At 41.5% G+C, this 13046-nt stretch overlaps 1 protein-coding gene across 2 annotated transcripts in view; it reads right to left on the reverse strand.

Annotated features, from left to right (window-relative positions):
* Positions 1 to 8314: 8314 nt before the first annotated feature.
* Positions 8315 to 13046, reverse strand: part of RTN1 (reticulon 1) — a 226724-nt gene continuing 221992 nt past the window's right edge. For both annotated transcript variants that reach the window (XM_039240756.1, XM_039240757.1), the window contains 3 exons: positions 12892 to 12938; positions 12749 to 12807; positions 8315 to 9018 (listed from right to left, as the gene is read on the reverse strand). In XM_039240756.1, the coding sequence (XP_039096687.1) occupies positions 8976 to 9018; positions 12749 to 12807; positions 12892 to 12938 (149 nt within the window). In that variant the 3' untranslated portion in view covers positions 8315 to 8975. The remainder of the gene's footprint in view (positions 9019 to 12748; positions 12808 to 12891; positions 12939 to 13046) is intronic.

Consider the following 13046-nt stretch of genomic DNA (forward strand, 5'->3'; position numbering starts at 1 on the left):
GAACTTGGTTCTGTTTCCATGTCGTTCTACTGGATGGCAGTGACTGCCTGGAGTGCTCAGTTAGGGAGGGTTTTGAGGCCAAACATTGGCACAAACGGAAGGAGCCTGCCGGGCACCAGAGAAAGCCACGGGCACACATTTGTCAGCATCTGACTCACTGGTTCACATGTTGGTTGTGTGCTTGCTGTGTGCTGGACATTGTGCGAGCGCTGAGCACATACAACAGAGTCCTATAGGTGGCATCAGGGAGGGCTTCTCCTAGGAATGGAGACCTAAGCCATGAGGAGCAGGAGTCAGGCTTCTCTCATTACTCTCTTAGTGAAGGAAAATCAGGGTTCGGAGAGAGAGAACACGAAAAAAGTAAAGCGAAAGATGAAGAGGAAGGGGAGAGAGTAGAGGTAGCAATCTGGAGATGTCAGCTGTCCATCTCACAAGATCCACCTTTCCTTTTGTTATTCCTGGTTTACTTTCCCTGATGAATCCAGATCAGCTGGGCATGGTCGCATACCAACACTCTAACCAGTGCTTTGACTAAACACATGGATAAGATCTGGCGCCTGTTCTCAAGAAAATGGCCCTGAAGTTAGGGGTAAAGGGTAGCCTTCGAAGTACAGTTCATGACCAGGTGTAATCCCTGTATGGTGCTGTGTGGCATCACACCTCCAGAGCATTTTGTGCTTTTACAAAATGTGCAGTTTATAACTGGTGCCATGAGTTATGTAGTCTTTATAATTCTCCTGGGCGGTTATTATGATTGTCTTATTTTTCAGAAAATCCCACCGAGATGAGACTCAATCATCTTGGGGATAACCTTGGGACAATGACAGAATAATCCTTCCGACTCAAGATCTGAGACACATTCAGCTCTCCCAGAGCTGCCTTGTGACTACCCAACCAGGTCAGGGGGCTGGCACTGGGCTCAGGATGTCAGCAGAGTCATGGAGTATGGCCGATGATCATGGGGTGCACGGAGAGGGGAAGCAGGAGCCCCGCCAGAAATCTGGGTTGTGATTTCACTCAAAGCGCCTTGAATTCTAAGCGCAGGAGTTTGGATTTTATGCTACCAGTCATGCTGCTGGGAGAATGTTGATGGAGAACAGATTAAGCTGTTCCCTGCTGGCAGCTGCTTGGTAGTTCGGTTTATTTCTGCCTAAGGTAACATTTTTTGGTAGACAGAATGTCATTATTAATTACAGGCTTTGTGATATTTTCAAGTGAGCATCTGAAGAATAATTAGAAATTAAATTGGGCCTGAAACAACAATGTCATATTTAGCAAGAACGTCTTTATTATTATCTTAAGTCACTGATGATTCAGGTGGCATCCTCATTTAGAAAGGTACCAAGGATTGGGGTGCCTGGGTGGCTCAGTCAGTTAAGTAACCGACTCTTGATTTTGGCTCAGGTCAATCTCACAGTTTGGGGGTTTGAGACCCATGTTGGGGTCTGTGCTGACAGTGTGGAGCCTGCTTCAGATTCTCTCTCCTTCGCTCTCTGCCCCTTTCCTACTATCTCTCTCTGTCCTAAAAATAAGTAAACATTAAAAAAAACATTTAAAAACTCTTAGAAAGGTAGCAGTGATGACTGTTAGTGCTCAGTTAGCATTTTTTTGTAGATATTTTCAACACTCAAGATCGTTAAGTAGCAGTATTCTTATTTTCCTTATTTTAATCTATTTAAGTTTTAGAAAAAAAGTTACAAAAATTTTTTTACGTTTATTTACTTTTGAGAGAGAGAGAGAGACAGAGGCATGAGCAGAGGAGGGACAGAGAGAGAGGGAGACATAGAATCCAAAGCAGGCTCCAGGCTCTGAGCTGTCAGCACAGAGCCCGACCCAGGGCTTGAATTCACAGACCGTGAAATCAGGACCTGAGCCAAAGTTGGTTGCTTAACTGACTGAGCCACCCAGGCACCCCAATTTAATTATTTTTAAAAAGTGTTTTAGAGATGGTGATTCATCTGAAGATGATTCAGTAAAGATCACTGGAGTAGGTAAGCTCTCCATTTGAAAAAAATCTGTCTTCTCTCTCTTTTTTGTCTTTAGCAAATTTAGAAAATGTCAGATAACACTGGCTGACTGTTCTTTCCATATAAGGCTGCAGCTGAGATTTTCCAGATTCATTTGGAAAATAAAAATATAAGTAAGTCATTTCAGCTTTCAATCCCATTCCTTCCCACCCCCTCAAGGACCTTTCTCAATCAGCTCCCCCTCAGCTCATGTGTTCATCAGAACTCTTGCCCAGGCATCTTACTAAACCCTCTGCCACCCTCCCTCTCTGCTTCCCGTCATTGCCAAACTCCTTGAAAGTGTGGTCTACATCTGGGCGGTCGTGCATCCCTTCACTCTGAATTCTGAATTGCCTCCTCACCTTCTGTTTTTAAATTTTTTTATGTTTTATTTATTTTTTGAGAGAGAGAGAGAGAGAGAGAGACAGTGTGAGCAGGGGAGGGACAGAGAGAGAGAGGGAGAGACAGAATCCAAAGACAGGCTCCAGGCTCTGAGCTAGCTGAAGGCACAGAGCCTGACATGGGGCTCAGACCCATGAACTGCAAGATCATGACCCGAGCCGAAGTCGGATGCTCAACCCACTGAGCCACCCCGGCACCCCTGCCTCGTCATCTTCTAATGACCTTTCCTCAAGCCCCATTCCTACCCATCTTTTTTCCTGAAGGACTCAATATCATTACGCACTTTCCCCAGACCTCTAGAAACTCACTTCCTAATTGGTTCTGACTATTCCCTCTTTGCTTCTCATCTTCTTCCTCCTGTTTGCTACAAGGGGGTGTTCTGCCTGGGCTCCATCCTTGGTCTTCTCTCCATGCTCTCTACACTCCTTCCTCTACAGAACTGAATCTACACCAATAACTCTCAGCCTGTATCTCTCGCCCAACCTCTCCCGCAACTACTAGTCTTGTAGACTCAACACCCTCATCTGGCTGTGCTGCAGCATGTCAAAGTTGACCTGTTCAAAATTAAAGTCTGCGTTGAAGGTGGCTTCTCTGCCTACGGAGATGCCAGCCCATCTCAAAGCTGTCTCATTCATAAATTCTTCCTTGATCCCAACATAAATTCTTCCTTGATCTCAATAATCTCAGAGCCTCCAAAGCACTTTGTTCAAACTTCTCATGGACGGCAATTATCCTAGACTGAGTGGTCTTATAGTTTTTTGCATAATATCTTATTACTAAATAGCTTTGTAACGCTTCTGCCTTAATTTTCTCATCTGTAAAACAGGGCCTTCAATGTAAGGTACTCATGAGAATTAATATAAAGTGTTTAAAACAATGCCTGGAATAAAATAAGCCACTCCGTAAATTTAGTTGTTGCTATTATCTCTATACTAAGAACTCTTTAAAAGCAAGAACTTATGTTTTACTCCTCTTTAAATCTCTTGGAGCACCTAGCACTGTAATCACACAAAAAAGATGCTTATTATTTAAATGGATAATAGGAAAGAGTCCGTATTTAGAATTTTTAAAAATATATAATTCACAATCTTCTGCAGGTCAGGATTTATTAGGAAAAAAATACTAGAGGAAAAAGGCAACTTCCTCAGGGTCTCATACCACTTTTATATCTAGGCCAGTAGGGCAAGAACCGACATCCATGATGACATTAATGATCATTACTTTTACAAGACACTGAAGGACATCTTGAATCACCAGATTGAATTGTACACAGTTAAAGTTTGGTTCTAAGTTAATTTTATTATACTAAATTATTACTCAATTATTATTTAAAAATGGTAACTCTTACTTAACCATGATTTCAAAGTTGTTTTCTCCCACTTAGGGGAAACAAAAAGCCATGGGCTACATTCCATTAAGCAAAAAGGAAGACGGGATCAATTTGTCATCAAGAGATTAATAGTGTGGGGGCGCCTGGGTGGCTCAGTCGGTTGAGCGTCCAACTTTGGCTCAGGTCGTGATCTCACAGTTTGTGGGTTCGAGCCCTGTGTCAGGTTCTGTGCTGACAGCTAGCTCAGAGCCTGGAGGCTGTTTAGGATTCTGTATCTCCCTCTCTCTCTCTCACCCTCCCCTGCTCATGCTGTCTGTCTGTCTCCCTCTCTCTCTCATAACTAAATAAAACATAAAAACAAAAGAGATTATACTGTGATAGATTCCCATGATGCGGGGCTTGAACCTATAAACTGTGAGATCATGGCCCAAGCTGAAGTCAGATGCTTAACTGACTGAGCCACCCAGGCGCCCCTTAAATTCCCTTTTGATTTCCTCTTTGACCCAGTGATTGTTCAGGAGTGTATTATTTAATTCCCACATATTTGTGAATTTTCCCATTTTCTTGCTTTTAAGGATTTCTAGTTTCCTCCCATTGTGGTCAGAATTGATACACGATATAATTTTTATCTTAAGTTTGTTAGCACTTGTTTTGTCAGCTAATATGTGATCTATCATGGAGAATGTTCCATATGCACTTGACAAGATTGTGTATTCTCCTGCTGTTGGGTGAAAGGTTCTGTATATGTCTGTTGGGTCTATTTGGCCTCTAGTATTTGCTGTTTAAGTCCCTTGGTTCTTTCAATCTTTCTGTCTGGATGTTCTGTCCATTATTGACTGTGGGGTGTTGAAGTCTCGTACTATTATTGTTTGTTGTCAATTTATACTTTCAGATCTGTCAACATTTGTCTTACGTGTTTAGATGTTCTGATGCTGGATGCATATATTGTTACAATTGTTATATGTTCCTGTTAAATTGGCCCTTTCATCATTACATAATGACCTTGTCTCCAAATACAGTTTTTGACTTAAAGTCTACTTTAGCAATGAGTTTCATACTTGAGTCTCTTGTGGTGCTGTTTCGTGTCCTTTCATTTCTACTTGAAAATCCCTCTTTAACAGCCAGAAGGAGCTCATTCTAGTAGAATTCCTTTGGCAGGTAACTGTGGCCTAGGACACAAAAGAATTCATTTCAATTTATTCATCAAAGAAAAAGTGAGGTAATTCCGTAATATGGAATGTATCAAAAAGGAAAAAAAAAATCATTTTTAGGAGCTTGAAGATGGTGCCCAGGATAAAGCAGTAGAGAAGCAGGTTGGAATCTGAAGGCAAATGGCCCTTTGCCTGGATCAGCAGAGCACTGAACCACTACTCCATTGGCTAACACCAAAACACCGGTGGTGGCTCTTTTACATCCCCTACCTCTTCTCTATACTCTAATGAGAGTGCCAACATTTGGGTGCTGGGAGCTCTCTTCAAGAACAGTGTGGTGATTACCGGAACCCTGGAGTAGTGAAGTGAGGCCCAGCAGTCGGCCACACTCAAGTACCTTTGAGTAAGAAAGAAGCCAGTCCACTTCTTTTCAGCAGTAATTCCCTAGTGGGGAACAAGTGGAGAAATTGATCTGGGCTCTACACAGGAGGAAGTCTTCACAAAGGCATAAGGGCCATTGTGAGGCCCGGGGTGGTGGGAAGGGTGAATTGTGTCCTGCCGAAAAGAGATCTTGAAGTCCCGAACCCCAGTACCTCAGAATATGACCTTATTTGGAAAATAGGGTCTTTTATAATCATATTAAAGTGAGGTCATGAAGGTGCACCCTAATCCACCATGACTGCTATCCTTATGAAAAGAGGAAATCTGGATACTGAGGGGAGATGGTGTGAAGACACACAGGGAGGAGATGGCCATGTGCCTGGACTGATGTATCTAGAAGCCAAGGAGCACCATGCATTGCTGGCAACCACCAGAAGCTGGCAGAGATAAGGAAGGAATCCCCTCTAGAGCGATCAGAGAGAACATGGCCCTGCCAACACTTTGGCTTCAGACTTCTAGCCCCCAGAACTATGAGGGAGTAAATTTCTATTGCTTTAAGTCACCCAGTTTTTGGCATTTTGTTAGAGCAACCCCAGAAAACTAACATAGGTGGGGAAAAAGCAGAGGATGTATGATCTGTTCTACTCCCCTTACTCCTGACATGATCCATAAATCGTCCCACAGCTACTGTGTCTCTCTACCCTGTGCTTGTTTGGCTCATTCACAGGTTGTAAAAATTTTGTGCTGTGCACAGCTTTCACGATGACCTCACTCACTCTGGGTCCCTGGGAGATCCTGTTCTTGGTCTTCTTTCTACCTGTTCATCGGGTCCTCACGTTATATCCATCGTCTCGAATATCATGTTGACTGACATTATGTGCCCCACGCTACATTTGGTAAAAACGTATGTTCATACTTACCACTTTGTAAAGACAGGGGTTTCCTCAGGAAACGTTCTCCACCCCTGCCAGCAAATGGAATTCCTCCTTAGATCCTCGTGATGCGCGGCTGCTTATGAAAGGAATTCTGGGGGCCGCCTGGGTGGCTTAGTTAGTTAAGCGTCCGACTTTCGCTTAGGTCATGATCTCGAGGTTCGTGGGTTCGGGCCCCGCGTCGGGCTCTGTGCTGACTGCCAGCTCAGAGCCTGGAGCCTGTTTCAGTCTGTGACTCCCTCTCTCTCTGACCCTCCCCTGCTCACGCTGTCTCTCTCTCTCTCTCCTAGAAATAAATAAAACATTAAAAAAAATTAAAAAAAGAAGAAAGGAATTCTGGGCTAACAGGAGGAAGGAAGATGCTGCAAATGTATATGAAGAGGGGAGGTTAATTCTACACAGTGAAGCCATTTATAGGAAACTTCATCTCAAAGGGTTAGAGATTGGAAAGCATACATGGAAAAAAAAGATCCTCTTCTGTATCTAGTAATCATAAAGAATGGCAGGCACCAAACCCACTTATTATCGTCCTCCGCCATACCAGGTCTTCTGGGATTTCTATCCTGAAAAATGGTATTGTGTTCTCCTGAACAGCTAGTCTTAGACAGAGCTGGGCTAGGGCGAGGCAAGTGAGCTGCAAAATTTGAGGAGGGTCAGGGGTAGCCTTGGTATTGAACCCCCACATCTAGTCAATCACCGACTCTGATCCCATTTCCCTCCACATCATTTCCTAGCGGCTCCTCCGGGCACAGTGGATGCTTGGCATGTTGGGCTTATAGAAAGGATCAAGACAGGTGAATTTCTCCCTTAAATTCTCAATGTAGCTGCCTTAGTAGAGCCCGAGTCATTTGTTTGCTGTTAGTTATGTTACAATTGGCTCCCATAGTCTTCTACTCTCCAGTCTCCTGCACCCTCAGTGTGTTCATGTGATTCTCTGAGATCTAAAAATAAAAGCTCAAACTCCTTAGCATTCAAGTTTCTTCCTAGTGGTCTCAACACAGCCTTTCATCCTCACCCCAACCACCTTACAACCCAGTTGAGCTTGTCACTTACCATCCTCGGCATATGCCATGTACTTCCATGACTTAGCATCTTCGGTGATGTTCTTTCTTTGTACTGGGTTGAACCACCTTCCCCCATCTGGAAAAAGCCATACCAGGATCCAGCCGCAAAGCTCACCTCCTCTCTGTTGCTCCAGTCTTAGAATCCAGCTCTAATTTCATGCTGCCTTTTATTTAGTTAGCACTTTTCCCATGGCCGCCTCCCATCACCCCCATAGTGGCTGTTGACACAGTGTCCAGTTGCCATTATGGTCGTCACACCACTTTGTACAGAAGGGTACCTCCGTAAGTGCTTATGGAGGCCAAGCATAAAACTGGTCAAAGGCGGCTTTTTGTAAGTTACTGTTCCTTTTTTCTCCCACTACTTTTATTTCTCCCACTGCTACTATTTCATCTACTTCTTGCTCATCATTTTGACTCTGGATCCTAACAGTGAAATAAAAGTGTGCAAGTGGATTTTTATGAAAAGCAGAGAGCAATCGTTAGAAGATCTGTCTTGGCGATGGCAGAAACTGTCGTCTCTCTAATTCATAGCCCTCTTCTCAGTGCTTGGTACCCAGTAGGTGCTCAAGAAATAGTTACCAAAAGAGTGACTTCCTAGCAAATGTATTGTTGCATATTATTATAAGAAGATTATTTATAGAAGGACTTATGTAAAAAAAAAAACTACTTAAAATAACTACATCAGTCCCACAGAGTACATGAAGAGTGTTTTCCAGTTTTACTACTTTGTAGTGACTTCTATAAAGAACCCAAAGGAGCCATATACTGAGTTGAAGTTGGACCATGCGGTCCTGAAGACAGTAATAAAGTGAGCTCTTGGCCTCAGGCTTCTCGGCCTGTCCTCAGAAGATTCTAGCTTAGAACTTTTACATTTGCTCGTAAGATCACAAGAAGAGAGGGAGAAGGTTTTACATTTAGTAACATTTATTTATGCATTCAGTATCAAGTACATAAGTGCAAATATCCAGAGTCCATAATTAAGTCCATTAGGAACTACAGAGAAAGTAATACAAATCGTAATAAAGTTAACATGCTGGTACTTTTTTTTTTTTTTTTTTTTTTACCTACATGTAAATCAGCCTGTCAGTCCCACATAACAAAAGTACTGCATGTTTTTTTTGGGGGGGGGGGGGGTTGAGGGAGGGGTTATTCATGTATTTAATTATTTTAAGTTATACAAAACTGATTACCATAAGTACGGTCGACTGTTTTTATTTTATGTTGTGTGTTGGAAAAACACTAAAACATCAGTCTACAATTCTATATATTGTTATTAAAGATTAATCCAACCAGCAACCCAAGGACATAGAAGCGATTTCCACTATTGCATCAGTGCGCTCGGCAGGAAGGGCCTAGCCACGGGGAACATCAGAAGCTACAGAAGCATCGCAGAGAGGAGGAGGAGAACACCGAAGAAGACAAAATAAGCTGGGCTCTCACCATCATGCACTTTTTTTTTAGCAACACAAAATTAAAACCACGTCTAATACACTTTTCTCTATACTTTAGTGCTTGACACAAGTGACTCAAATATCCTAAGAGTACAGGAACAGCCTAAAAACAGCTGTTTTAAAGTTTGTCTCTAAGATTATGGTACTGGGGGGGGGGTGGGGGGAGGAGAAACAATCAGATTGCAGTAACATGTAAGAACAGAGGTGTTACCACTCCAGACATTCTGGTTTGTGTCCAGTCCCTGGTGGGATATCGATTTACTCAGCATGCCTTTTAGCGCCTGGGATTTTAGCCTGAATCCTAAAAAGACAATATTAAAAAACAGTAAGTCAAAAGTGTCATTAACAGAACTATTTTGTGACTTCATTATGTGTTGTTGCCTTAATTAGCTAGCTGATCAAATAGCCTAATATTCCAAAAGATGCTGAAGTATGAACATATTCCTATGCAACAACAGAGACTGATTTCTGTGCATCTGAGACCCAGAAATGACTGGGACAGGCTCTGTCCATCTACTTCGCATAGAGAAGGGAGTGGCCCTGAGGTCTACTGGACTGGGTCTATGACGGTCCCCCACACTCCTCTTCAACCAATCTCTAGGCAGTTAATAGGCTGATAGTGATGTCTAATACTCATTGTGTCTTCTGTCCAATCCAAGTAAAATTACTTTACAGATATTATCTCATTTAATCCCCAACAACCATATGAGTTAAGTATTTAACATTAGTAATGTGCAGATAAGGAAAAAGGCTCAGAGGGTCAAATAACATTTATGATGAGCTCGTATAGTTAAAAATGCCAGAAATGGCCTCAAAGTAGTCTGATTCCAAAGATCATGTTCTTAACTGTTTTACTGAAATGATGTGAGTTCTTCTGCTGGGAATTATTCTAACATGGGATCAGTATTTCAGAGGCGAAGGAGACTTAGAGGTAAGACCGCACCAAGAAATTTCCTTCAAGATTTATTGTCAGGCAAAACAGTTCTGTTGAAGAACTGCTGTTACTTCCTTGCTGATAATAAGATTGAAGTAACTTACCTAGTTTCTCTTTTTGCTTGCTACCGAGAAGCTCAGAGCCGAATCTGAATGAAGCTCGGTTATAGAAACCACATTAGTCCTTATGGGTAATGTTTTCTTTCTACTCCTCTTCATAGTCTTGATTTCCAATTTTAATTAACAATTACATTGCACATGTATGTTCATACATTGGAGGTTCTTTGCCATTTCTCCTTTCCACTTTAACAGGCCTAGACCCTTATCACCTTTAGTGAATTACCATAGTCTCCTAGCTGACCTGATCACGTCTCTACTCTCCTGTTTGATTCTCTTCTCACCAGACTGTCATAGTGTCCACATCTGTGTGCACATACTGTGCATAAAAACATCAAGGGCTATCCATTTCCTGTTGGGACAGAGTCACAACTCCTTAGAGCATTCAATACTTGACCTGAGCCTCTCTTTCTAGACTCTTTCCAGTTGATCTTTCCACTCATTTAAGCTTTAGACACACTGGTGGACTCACTATTTTCTACATGACCTACATTTTCAGGCTTATGTTATTTCTTCTTCCTGCAATGGCTTTCCCCTCATCATCCATCATATGAATGTTTACCCATCCTTCAAGGCTGCCACAGACAGAATATTTGTGTCCTCCACCCTGCCCCCGCCCCTGCCCCCTCACTCAAATTCCTATGTTGAAATTAACCTTCTTTGTGTTGGTATCAGGGGGTGAGGCCTTTCAGACGTGATGAGGTCATGAGTAGGATTAGTGACCTATAAAACAAACCCCAGAGTGCTCCCTTCCATTTCTATCATGTGAGGACACAGCAAGAAGTCTGTAACCTGGAAGAAGGCCCTAATTAGAGCCTGACCGTGCTGGCACTCTGATCTTGGGCCTCCAGCCTCTAGAATGGTGAGAAATAAACTTCCATTGTTTAAAAGCCACCCAGTCTATGGTACTTTGTTACAGTGGCCTGTTAGTGAAAAACTCAGAATTTAGTTCTTAGTGAACTAAGACAAAGGCCTTCATTTTAGTGAGGATTTAATGTCATTTCCATTATCCCTCCAGGTACTAACAGTTATTTCCTTATCTCTCTGACCTTAACATTTTATTCAACTCCACTGTAGTTCTTATGTTGTCTTATACTTATTTCTCTCTTTACGGTTTTGTCCGCACTGAGAGGCTGAGTGCTTTATAAGGGTGGGGATTGGCTCATTCATCTTTTTACCCTCTGTGCCTATTCCATGCGGAACCTGGGGCATTACAGGCATGTCTCTTTTTGGAACCAACCAACCTATCAACGAAATAAAAAGTCAGTAGATGTGATTTGTTTAAGATCCCCAAATTAAGTATTGGACAACTTAGACGAGAATTTCTATCTTCTAGTTTCTAAGCTCCTATTCTGGTGTTCTCCTTCCTATTTCAGTGTTGCTATCGTTCCCCAAAACACAGCTCTAACTGCCAAAAAGTCACCTGGGGAGTTCATTAAAATATAGATTCCAGCTCCCCAATCCTAGAAATTCGAATTCTATAGGTCTGTTTTAAGAATCTGGGAACTGGTGTCTTTAATAGTTTCCCAGGTTTGGGCACCACCGACTTTCACACTACCCATGGTGCCATTCCTTCATACAAAATAATGAATACTTTATCAGTTTGTTGATTTTCATGAGGCATTAGTTGCATTTGGGTCCAAGGAGATAATTTCAGGGATTTTGAAATGTGCTGCAGATCTGATCTAGATCCAAATTCACCATGAATTTAAGAGGAAGAATTATGAACAGTACACAGTAAAACAAAACAAATGAAAACAAGACAACACTCTTCCTCTTTAGGAGAGAATCATAACTGATGATGTGCAAATAGACTAGCAGAGAAACTTTAAAGCAGTTGTTTTCTCTTATTTGTTGGTGTTGTTTATACACCTGTGGCTGTCTAACATACTTCCTGCTAATTCTGACCACCACTGAAGTATGGCTCATGATCCTAAGGTTAGGAGAGGGAGTTCAATCTCACTCAACCAAGTCTAGCCCTTTTGTGACATGTATTTCCTTTTGAAGCCAAGGGCAGTTTTCGATTAAAACAAAATCAGTAATAAAATGATGACATAAAAACTATCATTTTAGGTGGTTTAGATGGAGATAACTTTACAAACACTAATTTACTTAATTATGGAAAACTAAGTTTAATGTCCATATTAGCTGTGGATACTTATAACTGGAACCTTTACTTCCTAACACACAAAGGAACCATAAAGTAGAGTCTATTTAAGGGGCTCCTGGGTGGCTCAGTTGGTTGAGTGCCCGACTTTGGCTCCGGTCATGAACTTGCGGTTTGTGAGTTTGAGCCCCACATTGGGCTCACTGCTATCAGCACAGAGCCTACTTCGGATCCTCTGTTTCCCTCTCTCCACCCCTTGCCTGCTCAAGCTCTCTCCCTCTCTCAAAAATAAACATTAAAAAGAAAACAAAAAATTAAAAGTAATGATGTTAATTAGATAAAAACAAACACACACACTTACTGAATCCAACTGGTGTGATAGAAAATATAACTAGTATTACAGATTTACAAAATGTTTCCAGTTTTAAAAATAATTTCAGTGGTTTAAAAATCAGTGCTCTTTATTGTTTAAAAGACTGAAAATATTTGTTAACTGGATTGTTTTTACTTCAATTAAACTGTTATAAATTAATTTTAGTTTTCTGAATCAGGCTTCCTTCTTTCCTCCAACCCATCTTGTTCTTGGACATGAGCCAGTCTCCAGATAAAGCATAATATCATTCATTCACTAAAACTCATTCATCATCATACCGGAAGTAAACCACTGAAAGTTTTATTTGATTGAGAGATTTAAAATGTATACTTAATTTTCTGAAATAATATGACTGGGAAAGGTGTAAATGTCTGACTCCAATAAGTGAATGATCATAAATGAACTTACTATTTTATTGTCCTTTTATTACCCCAATCTAACCCACACAAATGCCTGCCTAAGACAGTCTCTCCTTTTTAGGAATTGGATTATGTAACTTACTTTGCCACAACGGCATTTATGTGAGTCCTCACAAGTCCCAGATATTGGTCAATCTGTGCCTACAAAGAGGAAGAAATCATGAGCACGTCCAAAGGTCACAAGGTCAAAATTTAAGGCAATAGCTGACATCACATAGGACTTACCTGGTGCTTAACATACACTACAGGTAGAGTAAACATTGAAACCACAGCTGGGATGAAAAACAAATACAGTATTAATATTCTGAAAGTTATCAGTGAGAATAAGCTTTTAGATGCATTTTTATATAAACTGTGTGATCTTGTAGCATTATTTTATG

This window comes from Hyaena hyaena, unplaced genomic scaffold (genome assembly GCF_003009895.1).
Source record: "Hyaena hyaena isolate Hyena2069 unplaced genomic scaffold, ASM300989v1 scaffold_181, whole genome shotgun sequence".
Taxonomy (NCBI): Eukaryota; Metazoa; Chordata; class Mammalia; order Carnivora; family Hyaenidae; genus Hyaena; species Hyaena hyaena.